This window comes from Panulirus ornatus, chromosome 55, assembly GCF_036320965.1.
Source record: "Panulirus ornatus isolate Po-2019 chromosome 55, ASM3632096v1, whole genome shotgun sequence".
NCBI lineage: Eukaryota > Metazoa > Arthropoda > Malacostraca > Decapoda > Palinuridae > Panulirus > Panulirus ornatus.
Genome location: NC_092278.1, coordinates 35,193,958 through 35,213,865, shown reverse-complemented (window position 1 = coordinate 35,213,865; position 19,908 = coordinate 35,193,958). Strand labels below are relative to the sequence as shown.

At 39.1% G+C, this 19,908-nt stretch overlaps 1 protein-coding gene and 1 long non-coding RNA gene across 4 annotated transcripts in view; one reads left to right on the top strand and one right to left on the bottom strand.

The window, feature by feature from the left end:
• Nucleotides 1-19,908, top strand: part of LOC139765682 (uncharacterized) — a 303,519-nt gene that overhangs the window by 224,940 nt on the left and 58,671 nt on the right. The window lies entirely within an intron of this gene.
• The window catches only part of Prp4k (Pre-mRNA processing factor 4 kinase), a 61,511-nt gene continuing 58,855 nt past the window's right edge, over nt 17,253-19,908 (bottom strand). Inside the window, exons 16-17 of the mRNA XM_071693409.1 lie at nt 19,484-19,615; nt 17,253-18,609 (exon numbers count right to left, since the gene is read on the bottom strand). Of these exons, the coding sequence (XP_071549510.1) occupies nt 18,406-18,609; nt 19,484-19,615 (336 nt within the window). The 3' untranslated portion in view covers nt 17,253-18,405. The remainder of the gene's footprint in view (nt 18,610-19,483; nt 19,616-19,908) is intronic.

Below are 19,908 nucleotides of genomic sequence, written 5' to 3'. Positions count from 1 at the left end.
CACATACACACACGAGAATTCTTGTTTTCGTAGACTGGCATTGTGCAGCCAACTCTGAGAGTAATTGACTCTGTGATTTTTTTTTTTTTTCAAAAATAGATTTGCCGTAGTATTATTTAGCCCCATGGAAAGTTGGGATATATATGGTACTTAGTTATTTTAGCTACGCTGATTTTGTATTTATAGACTTATCCCTTCTTGAATTTCTTGCAGGTCATGCAGTATAAAACAAATTTTTAGCCTGAAGTCCTAAAAGTGGAATTATATTTTTCATGGAAAAATAATCTAGGTTGTCAGGAAGGCATAGTTTGGTAAGTCGATAAATCCACAGTGGCGCTAGGAAAATGAGTAATTACCCTGAATGTACATACCTCAGCCTTACACAATGGACAATAAAACTACCCGCAGAGAAAGATTTAAGATAAAATCACTGAATGTCAATGAATGTACCGTAACGCTACCTGTAATTTATATTTCGTTTTCTGATGATCTACGCCATCAGAGATGACAAAACACTGGGTAATGCGTTCCATATGTATATATTTTCGTTCTTCGTATCACTTCGCAGTGTTCAATATGAATAATTTTTTCTCGGTTTTTCGTATGATAATCTATACACCTGGGAGAAATGGCAGCACCGTGACGGTACATGAAATCAAGAATTATCGTATCAGGCAACGCTCGGCCGTCACGAAATTTCAACATGGGGCATGTGTCTCGTCGATCGGCTTGGGTCTGCTATGTCATTGTATCTGCTGCTGTGCGTCTGTCTGTCTGCGGCCAGCGAGAGCGCAGTGTTGACGCATGACATCACCTATTATGACTTGGTGCACTGGACTGCACACACATATATATATATTTCCCCCTGGGGCGAGTAATGACATAATAACCTAACCTTGGATAAACAAAGGTAGAAAGTCGAGTTGGTGCCTGCCATTTGTTTTCATGCGATAAAAAAAAAATTGCAGATGAAGCTTAAGGTTTGTGTTTGGTGTCGTCTGCTTTCGGATACAGCTTTTTGTAACCAGTTGAAGATTATTTGTTGCGTTGTAATATTCTCCCGCAATGCAAGTTTTCAAAGCGTCGTGCTCACTTATAGTTCGTACTCTGGGAACAGTTGGCATCTAGGAGTATTAGTGTTTTTATGGAACGTAATGACCAGGCAGAGAATGGAAGCTTAACTTTGGCAGCTAGAGGAATCTCGTATCTTTATGTTGCATCACTGTTCAAGACCTTGTGTAGTTTAATGTAACAATTAATGTGTTGTATTAGTGGCGGAGTGTAGCGTCATTGTTATCCACTGAATGACGCCACTGAGCATGGGTAGACAGCTGCAGGTTTCAAGCTCTACTAAGCCTTGGCGGACAAAGGAGATCAAACGGGGAGAAATCCGGAGGCAACAGTGTTAAATACGTGGAGTACTGTTAACCCACATACACAGACATAACGTCTATGCCATGTCTTGTGTGTGACATCATTCTTGCTCGTTATTGAAACCGTGTCTTTACTAGTTGCGAGTAAACCCTGTCAGTTGTAAGGAAACAGTAGATGAGGTATGTTTATTCACAGTTGGTGTAGGGAAATTAAAAGGTATTGTGTAAGTCGAGGTATCGAGAAAGAGCCAGCCTAATTCGTCATTAATATAGCCTAGCAAGGTTCGTCAGCGATTTAATAATAAAGTCGGATAACAGACGTTTAGCCTTCGTTCCAGACATCTCCACTGACTTCCTCAATTGCCTGGATTTACAGTATTACTCTGTTGCTCCAGTGTGTGCATGTTTCATGAAAGGTTTTATTAGCCAACCGATGATGTTATGAAACTGATGTTAGGATGCGGCAGTTATATCGTTATGCAAACGCCGTACGTGGTGTTACCGGATACCGCCTGCCTGTGGTCAACTCCGCGAGTGAAGTCACTCGTTGAAGATTTTCCCACTCCATGGCGCGCTGCCTTGGAGCTGCAGGAGCTCCTGAGAGAGGGGCTTTGGGGCAGTTTATATATAGTAGATGCCGTGGGCTGTCGCTGTTACAAGAGCTTAGAGAGACATCTTTTACAGCTTTATCAGTGAGCTGAACGGTCTGAATTGAGTTTTTGTTTATGCTATTCATGCTTAACCGCATTTGGCGAGAACCTTGATTCTTCCATGTTATTTTCAAGAATTTTATCCATTCTGCATTCTGTGGAAACACTTTAGTGTACTGGTAATTTTAGTGGTATAAGTATAGATAATAGTAGCTGTTGGAGCTGTAGATGAGTACTGTAAATTGTAATCAGAGACTGTATATGTCGAGTATTCTTGCATTATCCCAGAATGACTGTTGCAGAACAGAGTTGGTGTTAGGGAGCCAAAGTGATTGCTCTAGTTTTTCAGATAAAGAACAAATTGAATGTATACCTGACATGATTTTTACATAAGGGGGAAAGCGATGGATTGCTTACTAATATATTGACTGGTATATATAAGTATAGTCTATATTTATATTATTGAAAATGTAAGCCACATGTATAAATGTATGCTGGCCCAAAGTGGTACCGTTCAGTAGATAAAGATCTCATAACTTGAGGGGAAAATGGGTATGTCAATCTTGTTAGAGCTCTCAGAATATGACCCAGAAGTCTGTTAGAATGCGTATGTTCCATAGCCGACACATTATGTCACAGAAAGCTAAAACATGTTACTGCAGTATTAGTGTGAAGGATCAAACAGAAATGAGGAACTTTTTTCTTTTTCTACCAAGAGGTAGTAAAAAAAAAAAAAAAAAAAGTAAGGTCTTAACATTAACGTTGTTTTTAAGAGAGTCACCCACTAGACATAGGACTTTTTTCCCCCCAAGTAATCTGTGAGGTGTATACAGCACTGCACTCAAAGGTTGTCAGGAAATATTTAATCATCAGATGGGAAAGGCATTAGGTTAGAGACTCCGGTGAGCCATCACAAGTACATCATTAGAACTGGGTGCTTTTCACACATGTAAGAAGAGGTCGCCATCACACAGATGACAGGAACGGGGCTAAGAGTGTATGCAGATGCTGCTTTGTCATATTAACAGACCGACTGTGGAATAATTTGTGATCAAATACCATTATCCTTTGAACTCTAATGATGGAACGTCTACATTAGATGATGTGTGATTACTTGATTCACTGAATATCAGAGTCATATCGGACAGTAATACAGACTGAACTCAGCTGAAACCCATACCTAATTTAGTATTACTTAACTGTTCTCCCGTTCGGCCGGTACCTCTTCAATACCTTCCTAGTTTTTTTCCTTTTTTTTATATCAATTATTGCACCATGTTTTCTATTTTCCAACCCTCTTGTCTGATGTGCAGCCAAAGGTACCCATGTTCTCACTCCTTCATTGTAGATTTCACAGAGCCTTCCATAAGTGTGATCTCTGCTGTGACTGTGGAAACTCCCATTTCCAATTTATGATCTCCAAGAAATTGTTTAAACTCTATGTAATTTCTACGATTATAATCCCCCACTCCCCGAGTCCGGTTTCCTCTCATCTTTTTGTCTTCATTGACTACGACGCCAAAACTCTGGCATTACACGAATATTTTTCCCTGGTTGGTGTCATCATATCTGACATTTTCGATGTGCATGCTGCTATGCGTAAAGATAAGATCCAGTAATGACGGTGTATCAACCCCACTGATTCATCGTGTGCTCACTGACACGGTTATACTGGATTTGTTTTTCCTGTGTGCTCGCTTAAAAACTTTTGAGTCTTCTTCATGACTCAGTCTCCATGAGACTTCAGATTCTCCCAGATATATATATATATATATATATATATATATATATATATATATATATATATATATATATATATATATATATATATATTACGGTTGGCGCATTAGTTAGTTGGGCGTTCCACCCATTTTGCTATCCTCTTAGTTCTACGAATAGTTCCTCCCACAAAAAGGAGTGAGTGGCCACGGACGAAGGTGGGTGGCGTGCTTTGTAGCCGCTTACCGACAAGAGATGTTGATCCGTATGGGTGAGTGGAAACGTGATAGGAATATCCGGGTAATGTACGAGGAAGTTGTAAGTACTTTTTAAAAAAGGGTGAGAATTTGACATTTCACGTTTGTGCGAGACAAGATTCAGAGGTGAAGAGGGGATCTATTTGAGTGGAGTGGAGTGCAGGGTATGAAATTAATCCAGCAAGACTTGATCCAGATCGTTGTGGAAGGGTAAGGTGTGGCATTATTAATGATGTGTGGGTTGGAAAGAAGTTTGACTACGAGTTGTAACAGTTTAATGTTGTTAGTTCCTGAGTTTGAGTGTGAGGTTAAGAATGTCTTTATATTGCATACGTGCCATGTAATGATAGAGAAGAGGGGGGTTTGAAGGTGCCTTTTATGGAGAAATTGAAAGGGCATTACAGCATGTAAATCCTGGGAGGAGAAATTATGGTTGATGATTGAGCTGAATGTGTGGATGGGGGAAGAGAGTGGTTTGGGTGGAAGTGATAGGTGGGTATGGGGGTCCCGAGTGTACATGGGAAAGACAGACAACAGACGGCCCGTTGACTCGTGTTTAGATTGTCTGTTTTGAACTTAAATCTAAAACATAAAACTATATGAAGCAAAGGTAAAAGATTTGTGGATGTTTTAAAGGATAAAAGATTTGTTTGAGGTAAATATAGATATGGTTGAGGTTAAGAGAGAAGAATTTGAGGAAGAGAGATTTAAGCTGATAAATGACAGTGGTGAAAGAAATACGTGAATTGAGTGTTTCAGATGAGTTCTTTCTATACATTAAGAGGAATATGGCAGGTCGTGTGCATGTTGTGTGATCCAAGAGAGAGAGAGAGAGAGAGTTGGCAGTTTGTCGAAGCAAGAGGCAGTGCTATTTAGGTTAGCTTTTTACTTTACAAATATTAGGACCAGAAATATGAATGAAGGAAACGAGAAGGGATAAAAGTAGAAAAGTCCGAGGTATGGAATTATGTAACTTGATTTCCCTCGAAGAAAAACGTTGATAGAATGGATAGATAAAACAGCACAGGGTGAGGTTGAGGTGATGAGGTGGCAGTTTAAGTATGCCATATTATAGACTGCCAGGAGGGTGTGTGGCGCTGCATGCATAGGCCATGGTAAGAGAGGTAGGAATGACCAAATCCAACAGCCTTGGGCCCAACCCGGGCTTTGTGGGGTGAAGACCCCCTGAAGACTTCACTAGGTGCGCAGATACGGTGAATTGAAGATATGAGAAGGTTGGAGGAGCAAAAAAGAGTCTCTGGAAGAGAGGTTGAACCTGCCGTGTACCAGCATTTATTGGTGGACACAGAGTGGTGAAGTTGATAAACCCTTGAAAAAAAAAAAAGTAGTAAACTAATGGCATGTATACATATCAGTAATAGCAAGAAGAATGAGGATTTTCGGGAGAACAAAAGAGGTCATTCAAAAACGGCATGTATACGTTAGGAGTAGGAGTGTATAAAACGAATCTGGGATATTTCTAGTAACAAATATTGAATTGAGAATGTTTTTATAAACAAAAGAAAAAAATATTTGAAATTATTGTAAAAGAATACTGGGAGCCTGGTACTTAGACAAAAGCGTAACTCCTCCAGAGTCTAAAGAAAATGGGAGTAAACTAACTAAAGATTATAGAGGGAGTCTATTCGTGTTATTCAGAGTTGACAAAATTGAACGTTAACGAATAGTGAATGAACGTGTTGAAGAAGAATAGCGAGGGTTCAGGAAGAGAAGAGGATGTGTAGGTAAGATGAACAGCTGGGTTGACTGTGGACCGACTGCTGCACCCAGGATTCGAACCTATGCACTCCAGAAAAAGGTGTATGCAACATGAATGGAAAAAAAATGGGAATAGAAAAGCGCTTGGTTGACTTCTGAATGCTGTTGAGTGCTTTTGTAATAGACGCAGTGCCTGCCTGAGGACAAGTGGCGGTTTGAGAGAGTAATTTGAAGTAAATGTGAGAGAGCGCCAAGGTTGTGTGATGTCATTATTATCATTTAATGTTCTTAAAGGATGGGGCATTGGCCTTATGATGAGAGCAAGGCTGGAAAAGGGTCGAAGGGGGATGATTTCGGTGGCGTAATATTCAACCGTGGAAGAACATAGTGGAAGTTACCTTAAGTTACCATATAAGTTCCTATATGCAGATAATGCTGTGTTGTCAGCTAAATCAGTGGAAGGAGCTGGGAAGAACGGTGGGCTGGCTGTTCATGGAAGAGCAATAGCCTGTTATGGGATGGGAGATTAAGGTGTAGTGTTTGGTGAAGAACTTTGAGTTGTGGATGTTTGAAAATCTTTGATTAAAGTTTAAAAAGGACGGACGGCTGACACTGAAAGTAGCAAAGAAAAAAGAATAGCTGCATTAAAAGTGCTAGGGAGTGAAAAACAATAATAGGCGTAGTGTGTGTAAGGAACTTGGGTCAAAATAAGCAGATACGCGGCTAGGCTGTGCGAACCGTGTATAGGTTGGGTATCATGCAATATTTTTCCAGAAAGATGTCATTCCAGCGGCCAGCATTTTAGTCTTATTAGGGAAATGGATGAATTATTGGCAGCTGCATAATAGGGTTCTTCATCGTAGGTCTCTGCCTGGCCATGCCTACAGACAGACAAGGACTGCCTTATATATAGATATTACATAAGTCTTATGATGAACATAAAAGCTATCCCTTTTTGTTAACACTCGCTATTTTATATACTAATTTCACAAGAATATCTGACACTCCTCGTCAGACTCAGTCAGGTTAAAATGTACGAATATCTGTGATCTCATGAATAATGGTCAGTGCTGTAAGTGTACCTCTGTTTGAGAGATTTTAGACGAATTTTTTTTCATCAGCTCATACCTCACGAATGGATTAAAATCCTGAGTGAATTTTAATAACCCGCGGTTAGTCGCTGATTTCTGAAGGATTTGATTTGGGAGCACTTCCAAAAATGATGCGATGTAGTGTCTTGGTATGATATGAAAAATAGTTTAAAGATGATATTGTTTGACCTTTGAAGGAGGATGAAATGCTTAAAGCTTTTTTTGAGGATGTATTACAGCTAGATTATGTTTCCCCATTCACTCCTTAAGCTTGAATAGAGCAGTCCCATATCTCCCAAAATGACAGACAGTAAGTACTATTCACAGACGTTAATTAGTAAGCTGGCTTCGAGACGATCAGCCTGGCGTCATTTTGCTGGGTTCACGTGACGCATATTTGTGGCCAGAACAGTTTGTGGTTCTCGCTTTGCAGACTGGCGTTGGATTGTTGACTCTTATTCCCGGGAAGGATGATTCTCTCCTCACGTGAACTGGATTGAAAATAGAAGGTAACATAGTCTTGGATCGATAAGGAGTTATGCGGTAGACGGGTGTACACACCGCCAACATGTCAGCTTGTTTCCTCTAGTTCCTTGCTTCTAAGATAAAAATCATTGGTGTCATTGTCGAGAATAATACATAAAAAAAGATGAATGGTTTTTTCATACATCTTAAAACAAACGAACAACTTTGTGGACATTATTTCATTTTGTAAAATAATGTAAGTTTTAAAACGTGTGACTCAGTTCATTGTTGCTTAAAATCATGATTCCGAAACGGTTGAAGGCATTTGGAGCTAGATCCAGTCAAAGCAGGAGGAGACTCAACTCTGTAGGTCTGTCGCTGTTGCTCATCTTTCTGTGATCATTATTACGCCTGCTTGACGTTCTTTTGCTCTGTTTGCTTCTACTTCAGTATCCCCTTGTTATCCCTCCAACTCCAGCTACTTGCAACATACCAGTGGTAGGTGAGGGACTGGCCTTGTTTTATTATCCTTTGTTGTATGTACGTGGAACTTAGTGTTGTAACTACGCCTAAAAGCTCGTTAAAGACCAGTCATAATTACGTTAGCTGACTTTTCCATTTTCTTCCGGGTGTCTACTACATATGGCCACCTCGGTAAACTTAAATAGTGTCATAGTTTTCGTTGTAGTTAACTGTATTAGTAATTAACTTGAACAGCGTAATGTATTTGCAGCTTTTGCTGCTCCTAGTTCTTTGGTAGTTGGTTTGCTGCCTGGAATCCCTTGTATTGTTTGACCCATGTTGTGCAGGACCCTTAATGATATTCCCTCACTACGGAGTAGAGTGCTGGTATGTGTTTAGAGGGAACAACGTATACAGCGTAATGCGGTATGGTTGGCGTCAGACAATGGCCCGGGTCGTTGGGGCGAAGCGGGCGTGTCCTGCTATTTCCGATATGCAGAAAACGGTAGGTCAAACTGCGTCCGTCCGCCCTCGACTTTTTTTTTTTTTTTTTACTGCAGTTTTTGTCTCGTGTCTGGTGCCATTCGGTGTAATGTTAGTTCTTACGCCAACCACCGCCACGAAGGTAGCCAAAGTCAGTTTATACAAATATACGCATTTAGCTATATTTCTGGTGTCATTATTTAATATGTATTTAAATATATTCCGATTGTAATGCTGTATTGGTATACTTTGTGGTGATGATCTGTAGTTAGGTACATTATTATTATTATTATTATTATTATTATTATTATTATTATTCGCTACCTCGCAAACGCGGGAGACGGCGACAAAGTATAAGAATATAAAAAATAATAATATTATTATTATTATTATTATTATTATTATTATTATTATTATTGATAAAGGCTTCACAAGGTTAGGCCAGCTCCATGTAATTGTTCTTATCCTGACGTCATCTCTGTGACTCATTAGAATTCTTATTTAAGTGGATTTTTTAGATTTGTATAGTGCCTCCTGTCGTGTTTCTCCTGGAGCATTTCAAACATGACACCCAATGTAGGGTAGGCAGTTTATTAACACCCTTATATGTACAAAGGCGAATGTTTACAGGGAAAAATAAACTCGCTAGGGACTTTTTGAAAGGATAGATAGTGCCTGTGTCTGATGTTTCTCTAGATTTCACCAGAGAAAGCCAGCTCCTTGAAACTGAAATTAGGCAGTGCATATTCCAGTGCATTCTCGTGAATGGATGAGGACTACGAATTGTGCTACTTTCCATTTTGACAATCATAAAGTTAGTTATATTATTTCCTGGTTTGCCTCCAAGGAATCGATGCTGTGATGAGTGGGAACTATAATTCAAATGTATTTGTATAGTTGCCCGGAGATGAAACACCCAGAGAATGGATACACACACCGGCTACGTCGTGGTATTGTAAAAACTGATTTTGTGTTGCCTGTGATTCGTTGGTGAATTAAGGCGGTTTCAGAGTGTCTGCACAGTTAGTAGGCTTTAGTATCATTAGATAGCTATTATGACTAAACTATGCATGAAGATAATTCCATTCCATCTAATTGCCAATTTTACTTGGTAATGCTGAAATTGATGTAGGAAAGGAAACTTGGATCACATTAATTGGAGCTGAAAGTAACAAAACGAAGGTTGGAGAAGCTGCCATCAGCAAATTTTATTTCCATGATAGAGGTCCTTCTTTAGAACGCCTGTTGTACCAAACCAGGCTTGGCTTACCTAGGGTTTGGCAATACTCTGATAAACACACACACACACACACACACACACGCAAGATCTCACTCTATAGGCTCCTCCTCCTTCCTGTAGCATGGAAATGTGGACTTCTTTGGAATGAATCCTTTGACAAGATTGTACTACCAGTGATACAGCCTCGCCAAAGTGATTTTTACGCTCGTGATGTAACCTCATACAGGCGGAGTTCGATATATATATATATATATATATATATATATATATATATATATATATATATATATATATATATATATATATGCAAATTTGATCATACTAAATCTTGACCATTTCCAAGTAAATTAAAAGTGGTATAATTGGTTAATCTGATGACTGAGTTCTCGAACTATGGACTCTGCTCCTGTGCATGTTGTGCGTCAGAAAGATTACTCTTCCCGGCTGGTGACAGCAGTAATTAGTTAGAATTCATGGGATGCAAAACACTTATTTACATTTATTGTTTTAAATTCATGCAGTAAAGGATGGCAGGCATACAACGCAGGGACTTGTCATAACAAGGGATTTTTTTTTTTTTTTTGCCATCTGTTTTAGCTTGATTTTCATCTTTAATTCGATTTAATCATTCAGGATGGTCTTAGGTGAGATGTACAAGCAGCAAAATGTAGTTTGACTTGGATTTCAAAAATGGAGACTGCTGGGAGAGAGACTTATCTGCTGACAAAAATGGAGAATGCTGAGAGAGAGACTATCTGCTAACCTATCAAGCGTCTAGACACAACTCGAGAAGACCCTTAAGTAGGTCAGAGATATGGGTAATCATTTCATGGAAAGACCCAACGTAGGTTTCCTTAGGGGAGGCCCTGAACTAGACCTGAATAAAACGTGACGCGGGAGGAGCCTCAACTTAGACGTGAAGAAATGATTTTCCTCGGTAAACTTGTACCGAAATTCACATTTGTACAAAAAGACGAGGAGATGCCGACGTGAAATACATATTTCACGTGGAAGACAACCTTGAACCGAACCAGAAAAATAGTATGTCACGGCGGAAGAAAACCTTAAACCATACCTTAAAAAAAGTACTTTATCGAAAGACAACCTTGAACAAACCTCAGAAAAAAAAAGTTTTATTGGCGAAATAATTCTTAAACCAGACCCTCCCACCCCCCAAAGAATAGTATTTTACCATAAGAAAACCTTGAAAGATTGAAGAATAAGTATTTCAGAGAAAAAAATAAGACCTGAAAAAACTATTTCATTGGAAGGAAACCTTGAACCAGACCTGAATCACGTTGTCAGTTGGTTTACCATGGGAGGGAAGGTTCCCGTCTGGGGGCCACCTCGGCAATGGCAGGTTTTACCCAGGGCTCCCGGAAGCTGTCTATTACGTCCGTCATTAACATAAAAAGCCCTGTCACTGGACCTGTGCTTGTCTTGTTGCCGTCAGGGCTGCTATTGCTCACTATACGTGACAAAAGAGTTCCTGTCGTGGATGTATGGAATTATAGCTCTTTTATCAGTAGAAATATGTCTCCATTTGCCTCGTTCGTATCTATAGCGGAAGTGTCTCCATAGCTAAAGTAAGCAGGTGTCTGGTAACCAGTCTCCAGAGCCTAGTCAGCAAGGCAACTTGTTACTTTTCCCCAACCCAGTTTCAGTAGGAAGCACCTAATGAAGATGTTCAGTTCTTTTCGGAAATTCGTCGTAAGGATTGTTAAACGGGCGAGATACAATTTTGTACGGTTGATTTTCACGTATGTGCAGCAATGAATGATTTCTTACATGCTCCAGGGAATTTGGTGACGGATGCTTCTCTTTTGGCTATCTCGGTAATCCTTAAGGGAAGAAGCTAAGTGTTTTTACATCCTAAGCATGCTGCTGGGGAACGTTTTTCTTGAACATTGATTTTCAGTAGATGTACACCAGAGGGCTCTCTGTAAATGACTTAATGTTTAAAGGTTTCAAATAAGAATATACATTTGTAATTCGCTCCAACACTGTCTCTGGAGTATTTAATCGTACAGTGGTCAAAGCCCAGCGTACTGCACAAGGCTACCTCTCACATTGTTTCGGAAGACCTGATCCAACTTGACTTATCAAGGGAGCCTCTTATTATGGGACCAAGTTATTGCGATGGGAGGGGTTTTGTTATATTGTGAGGCTGGGAGCCATGCTAGTGGGTACTTTGTTCCCTATCAGAGTCACCTAGGTTAGATTAGGTGTTGAGAAATCAAACTTGAATGGCTTCAGTCTGTTGAAGAGAAACATTGAAATTTTATGTCCGTATGGCTGACACTTACCAGTAGTTGGTTCTTACAGATTTTAAGGCAATTGTCTGAGGAAGCAGGGGCTGCTAGAGCCTATGGTTGATGGAAGATCTCAGCTACTGACCACATGGTAGTAGTCTACCAGCTTGATCCAGCTGGGCTAGAGAGAAAGCCTTCTTTTGATAGGATGTATATTCTAAGGTTCATAACTCAAGTCCTCACTTCACAAGCCAAGTGATCACTGACGAAGGACTAGAAATGGAATATGGAAATGCCGACTCTGTAGCTCTTTATTCCAAGTCAGGAACGAGACCTTAATAATCAAGATAAGTGGCCCAGAAGACAAAAAAGAATGCTGTCGAGAATTGTTACCCGAGCAGCATTTCCTAACTTATATATGAAGTCTCTTGGGGAATTCATTCTTATAGTGGAAACCTTATGAAATTAGCTAGATAGTATAATATGTATTATTTCTACAAGCAAAGAAGGTGTTAGAATTGAAGAAATTTATTGGGGTAGGTATTTTTAATTTGTGTATATCTTGTCAACAGTACCTTAATTGAGCCAGAGTAACTATTGACGACAAACAACTAAATCATTCATAAAAGGCACTGCAGAAAGAACTGGTTTGTCAAGGAGTGACAGAGATGCAGATGGGTGATTCTCTTAGTGTATACACTGATGCTAATCTTCACAATAAACAGAGGAGTTGCCTGTGATGATGATGGGAGCATGGTATGCCATGGAACTCCACCACTACCTACCGTGTCAAGTACAGGCAAACTGTAAAATTCACTCACTTTGGGAAGATCTGCATCACCTTTGATTAAGTAAAGACATATCATCATGAATGCTCAAAAGTTGAACATTCCGGATGTGGAGACGAACAAATAATCTCCAACAAAAGATGTAAATACTGCAGGAAGGAGATTGCTTACAACAAAACTGAAGAAAATGTCATCTTTGAGCAAGGCAAGGAAACTTCTATATCATAGGCACAACAGGAAACTGAAACCTGGACTAAATCTTGCAAGGATGGTGAGTCTCCTAGAACAATAACAAACTAACAAGGAAACCCTGAGACACGGAGCACCTCAATAAATTTCCCAAGGACATGGGACGAAGACTTTATTGGAGCAAGAGCAGATGTCTGCAGGGCAATCACTTGAGCAGGAAGAACTGGCCCCATCAAAATAGTGTGTGGCGAACTCCACCAAAGGTATAAGAAAGACACTCCCATCAACCTCTCATCCAAGGAAGTGTGGTAAAAACCAAGATGATAGGTTCTAACCAAACCACATCAGCAAAAGGAAAATGACTTCCTTGATGTAGTGGAATTGCTAGACAATTCATGCCAAACAAGAAGAATTACTACATCTGATAGCTTCATATAAACAAGTTTGCATGTGTCTTCAAGATATCAGAAAGCAATAAAATCCCCCTACAAAAACATAAAAGGTACATTCCCACTACCAGTCCTTTGGTGACTGACCTCATGGAAGAGTTTCAGTGATATTGTGTCGGGACATTTCCCACCAGCCAGTTTCTCTGCTCTTGTTGATAAGGTTTAAGGCAATGAGGATTGACTTTGACCATGCTATATAATAAGACATCCACACACCTTCCCCCAACAAAGCTGGACTATGGATTTGGAATACTGTATGTGATTGAGCTGCTATCATTCCTTTACTTTCATATGGGAGATATCACTGGCTGCTGCCATCTTTTGGGAACACTACATGAAATGCAAGGGGTAGATCTAGATGCCTATACCCCATTCAGACTGAGATATACGCTAACACTGACTTGCCCACTTTATTAGCAAGTGCTACGATGGATTTTACAAGGCAAGCAAGGGAAGATGTCCTCAATAGCAGTCATTTAGCATTAATTGCAAACAAGACCATCCTGCAAAAGTGATCCTCTGGTGGTCAAATGAATGCTAACAAGATTTCAGGATGAGGAAAGCAACGTTGCATTAATAAGTCTTAAGTGGCTACTTGATTCATTACAAGATGACCCTGCCAGGACCTGGCAGGTACTCAACAATGCAAGACATGATTCATGAAGTAAATGTGTTACTGAATTGGAACACCTGTCACTGGATAGAGTTTGCAGATCACAGACAAATCATCAACTTTCCCTTCCACCAGTGATTCAGATGTTGCAAATATTATAGCTTACTCCTTGGGAGTACATGGTAAGGACAGACAAAAGGTTGAAAGAAGGGGTAAAAGTCCTGGAAATACTGGAAAGTTTATAGAAAGACAGTTTGTCAAGTTCATTGTTGGAAAGGGCAAAAAAGGGCATGTTTGATATTATAGTAGTCAGTAGTACTTCATAGGCAGCCAATGGCCAGTGAGGTATATCGCCAGTACTACCATCTGGGTAATGTCAATTTTAACTCCTCTGACCCAGGTAGCTGTCTTTTCTTTCTGATTCACCCACACATGGACTTCCAGCATTTTGTCCAGAAACATACACTCTTTTCTTGTCATGCATAACACTTAACAGCTCTTAACTCGCACAGCTCATTCTTTGTAAGTCTAGATTTTCTTGTGAGCACTATGTCCTAGCCCTGCCTTTTGGCAAAATGGTTGGAGCAATAGGTAGAAGTATTAGGTAGGAACCTTAGGTGGGCCTGTTAAGGGTGAGGCACTGAAGTTAAGAAGAAGCAGTGGAGTTCACTAGTTATGGAGAGACTGTTGCTGTGGCCACCTCTTTGAGGGAAGTCCAGAAGGGAGCAAGCATCAGATAGATATATATATATGTATGATTCATGGTGAGGTGCCTGAGGATTGGCAGAATGCTTGCATAGTGCCATTGTACAAAGGCAAATGGGACAAAGGTGAGTGCTCAAATTACAGAGGTATAAGTTTGTTGAGTATTCCTGGGAAATTATATGGGAGGGTATTGATTGAGAGGGTGAAGGCATGTACAGAGCATCAGATTGGGGAAGAGCAGTGTGGTTTCAGAAGTAGTAGAGGATGTGTGGATCAGGTGTTTGCTTTGAAGAATGTATGTGAGAAATACTTAGAAAAGCAAATGGATTTGTATGTAGCATTTATGGATCTGGAGAAGGCATATGATAGAGTTGATAGAGATGCTCTGTGGAAGGTATTAAGAATATATGGTGTGGGAGGCAAGTTGTTAGAAGCAGTGAAAAGTTTTTATCGAGGATGTAAGGCATGTGTACATGTAGGAAGAGAGGAAAGTGATTGGTTCTCAGTGAATGTAGGTTTGCGGCAGGGGTGTGTGATGTCTCCATGGCTGTTGAATTTGTTTATGGATGGGGTTGTTAGGGAGGTGAATGCATGGGTTTTGGAAAGAGGGGCAAGTATGAAGGCTGTTGTGGATGAGAGAGCTTGAGAAGTGAGTCAGTTGTTGTTCGCTGATAATACAGCGCTGATGGCTGATTCATGTGAGAAACTGCAGAAGCTGGTGACTGAGTTTGGTAAAGTATGTGAAAGAAGAAAGTTGAGAGTAAATGTGAATAAGAGCAAGGTTATTAGGGTTGAGGGTCAAGTCAATTGGGAGGTAACTTTGAATGGAAAAAAACTGGAAGAAGTGAAGTGTTTTAGGTATCTGGGAGTGGATTTGGCAGCGGATAGAACCATGAAAGCGGAAGTGAATCATAGGGTGGGGGAGGGGGCAAAAATTCTAGGAGCCTTGAAGAATGTGTGGAAGTCGAGAACATTATCTCGGAAAGCAAAAATGGGTATGTTTGAAGGAATAGTGGTTCCAATAATGTTGTATGGTTGCGAAGCATGGGCTATGGATAGAGTTGTGCGCAGGAGGGTGGATGTGCTGGAAATCAGAATATTGAGGACAATATGTGGTGTGAGGTGGTTTGATCGAGTAAGTAATAATAGGGTAAGAGAGATGTGTGGTAATAAAAAGAGAGTGGTTGAGAGAGCAGAAGAAGGTGTTTTGAAATGGTTTGGTCACATGGAGAGAATGAGTGAGGAAAGATTGACCAAGAGGATATATGTGTCAGAGGTGGAGGGAACGAGGAGAAGTGGGAGACCAAATTGGAGGTGGAAAGATGGAGTGAAAAAAATTTTGAGTGATTGGGGCCTGAACATGCAGGAGGGTGAAAGGTATGCAAGGAATAGAGTGAATTGGAACGATGTGGTATACCGGGGTCGACGTGCTGTCAGTGGATTGAACCAGGGCATGTGAAGCATCTGGTGTAAACCATGGAAAGTTCTGTGGGGCCTGGATATGGAAAGGGAGCTGTGGTTTTGGTGCATTACATGACAGCTAGAGACTGAATGTGAACGAATGGGGCCTTTGTTGTCTTTTCCTAGTGCTACCTCGCGCACATTTGGGGGAAGGGGGTGGTGATGGGAATGAATAAAGGCAGACAGTATGAATTATGTGCATGTGTATATATGTATATGTCTGTGTGTGTGTATATATATATGTATACGTTGAGATGTATAGGTATGTATATTTGTGTGTGTGGACGTGTATGTATATACATGTGTATGAGGGTGGGTTGGGCCATTCTTTTGTCTGTTTCCTTGTGCTACCTCGCTAACGCGGGAGACAGCGACATAGCAAAATAAATAAATGAATAAATATATACATGGTGCTACATACTGTCAGTGGGCTGAACCAGGGTAAATGAAGTGGTCAGGGAAAATGAAGGAAAGGTCTGTGAGGACTTTTGTGGACTTGGGTTTCTGATTTTGGTGTATTGTACATGAGAGATAGAGTGTATGTGAGCAAATAAGGCCATTACTTCATCTGTTGCTGGTGTTACCTCTAATTGAATGGCAAAATATAGGTATGGAAGGAAGATAATTATGAATGACAATGCATTAGGAATTATAGATGAGGAGCTCGTATATGAAGATGTAAAACATTTTTCAGGTGTACACTGAAGAATACAGATGATAACTTAGTACAAAATGAGGTTGAAATGATGTAGGGGTATCTTAGGAATTCGTTGCTAGAGGCAGCCGCAAATGTTCAGAAGATAGGATAGGATGTGGACTGGAATGGCATGGTAAAATGAATATATGAGACATGCTCTATTGAAGAAGTTAATCCATGAAAGAAAAAGCAAGTCACTAAGAAAATCATGATTATCTAGATTTTGATTTGCTTTGGAGATGTGTGAGAATATGATATGGTAAATTTTGACACAGCTTACTTGCTGAATCAGTTAAGTGTTGAGAGAATTATTATAACGTGTTTTGGTAATGTTAATTGAATTCTCTTCAGCCTGTCTCTATAAAATCTGATGGAATTATCTGAGGCTGTATTAGTTTGATTGTTTTGTGTTACTAGGAATGAAGCTGAAGATATTCAATACAAAAATGTTTTCTAATACACTCATCATGAAGACCTGGACCTACACAACCATATTTTTCAATATACAGTAATGTTCTTTTTCATTTGTCACTACCTTGCATCATTTTTTCACAACACTGCCATGGAAATCACAATAGATCTTGTCTTATATGTTTTACACTGATAAATATTACAAGTGGAATTAACTAAAATTTGTAAACTATGTAGTGTATATATTTTTATATCTTTATTTTACAATAACTGTGAGCAGTATAGTTTCCTTCAATGAAACTTGCCATATACAAAAAAGCTAAGGGTATCTATTTATGCCTAAAAAAATATTAAAAATAAATGAAACTAAAATATGGTTTCACAAAAAAATTGCTTTGGTTTACCCTGAATCTTCTTTAATTATGAATAATGAAATACAAGATTTTAAAAAATTGCAATATTAAACATTAGTATTCATTCACAACTGAAAAAATTTAACTACAACCCATTTATCAATTGTTTAGAAAAAATTCTGATGACCCTTTGCATCAGCATTTTCTGGGTTTATTCTTGTCGTATTATATACATATTTTTTCACCAATACAGCACTTTGGAAATAAAAATAAAAATGATTTCTTACCTTAAAGTACACATACATACACACTCACAGACATAAACAACACACACACACACACACACACACATCATATAAGTTTTACTTATAGGAAATCATACTATTTAAAGGTATGACAAAGTAAATTTTATATATAACAAATTACAACATATACAAGCAAAAAATTAGAAACAAAACTGTATCAAACTAGCTTTAGAGAATTCTTTCATAAAGACTCTTTACTTTTATAAAATAGTTGCAACCTGTTTACTGTGCTACATACATGATTTTACTTGGAGAGGAATTCACTACCCCTCTCCTCTTATCCCAAAATAAGGTGAACTCTTTGGTTCCATCTAGGACTATTCTTACAGTGAAAAGATAAAGTCTGATGTAATATTATATTTACATAATTTCAACAGAAAATTCCACGTGCCAAATGAGGCTTAAAATAGTTTTTTATATGTGCAGCTGTTGGAGCGTAGAACACATCTGGATAATTTTTCCAACAATTAGTCATGAAAATATGTTTCCCTTTATACCCACAGTAGCAACAACAAATTCACTGGTAAAACTAATTTGATTGCTGTGCATTTAGGTGAATATGTATTTACTCTGTTAACTACTGTACATATTTCTGATGCTTTAAATGTTCATTCATAAATACAGTTTTCTTATCCCTTCAGTGAAATCCCAGACAAAATCAAAACGAGTCTCTTATCAAGAGTTCCATATGGATTTTCATATCACAACCATAATAAGTTATATTTACATCTTCTCCCGAATGAATTGATGCATTAAACAATTATCTATTGTAGCTCTCTTAACTGGGTCCAGCATGAGGCACTTTTCCATCAGGTCCTTCAACTGGGTTACCTTGCGTGTGTGATCTTCTGGGAGGTTACCCTCCCCAAGCAATTCATGTAACAGATTTCTAGTTGGATTGATTGTGGCCATTACCACAACTTTTTCCTGAAAAGTTGAGATTAGATGATATGTGGAACAAAGATATGCAAGATAATTGACCTCAAATTCCATATTTAAGATGGTAAAATAACACTCAGAAATCCCCTTATATGTCTAAATGTTCATAATAAAGTGTTTTACTTAACAAGTTTGAATGGGGATCAAGGTGGGAAATCAATGTAAATTTACAGATGGGATTTAATTAGCTCTAATAGGAGGTGAGTAGGGTACTCACCATATCCTGGGTCTCTGGTAAAAATCAAAGACATCTTTTGTCAGAGGTTTTTAAGTTCCTAAAATTGCCATTACAGGCATGCTGCTGAAATGGCTGGGCTGGGGAAAGTTTGGTAGGTACAAGTGTGCCACAACCCTGCAACAGTGGAGCTGGTGGGAAAGTGGAATTTTCCCTTCCCGCCATCTGGGACCTCAGGGCCAGTGAGGGGTAGTGGGAAATAATAGAAAAGAAAAAGTAGTCCTATGACTCTTGGACTCTGAGGTCCATGTGGAAGCTACCATGAGTACGATGCTAATGTTAAGATGACACACCAATCACTTTAAGTGTTGTATTACTATCATAATATAAATGTAGCATAACTATACAGTTCTATGTACAGATGGATGATGTGTAACAACTTTGTGAGGATGCAAAGCTAAATATAAGAGGTGATCAAATAGGTTATTTCAATACAGCATCTGTTCTGTCGTGCCCTCATACCACTAAGGTTTACTAAGAAAACCTAAAATGTGAGGATGAGTGGTAGCAGAAAAAATTACTTATTCAAAACAGGGAATGAAAAGGATGAATCATCGAAGTCAGTGAATAGTAGCCTTTTATTTAAAGAAGGAAAAACTTTAAGAAAATAAAAGTATTCAAACTTACCCTTTCAGTGACCCTATCAACATCTCGGTATAGGAAGTTGCAAGATGCATCAAAGTGCTGATCCTTGAATGCTCCCTTCCTGATCACCTTATTTGGCATTTTCCCCTTCAGATCCATAAATAGTTTCAGCATCTAAAATTGCATGTAAAAAAAGGATGAGGATCTCTAATTATGATGGAGAGGTATTATTTGTAGTAAACATGAAAATGCTAATCTAATATACAAAGCATAATACTTTGCATCCAAAAACATCAAGAAATTAGACAAAGCAAAATTGGTTGCAATATATCTAGTCTAAGTAGGTGCATCTTACCGAGCTATAAAAGAACTGGTGAGGAGGGAAGGAAAAAAGGAGACTTGTTATATACTTGGGTAAGTGGGTGGGTTGGGCCATTCTCTCATCTGTTTCCTTGCGCTACCTTGCT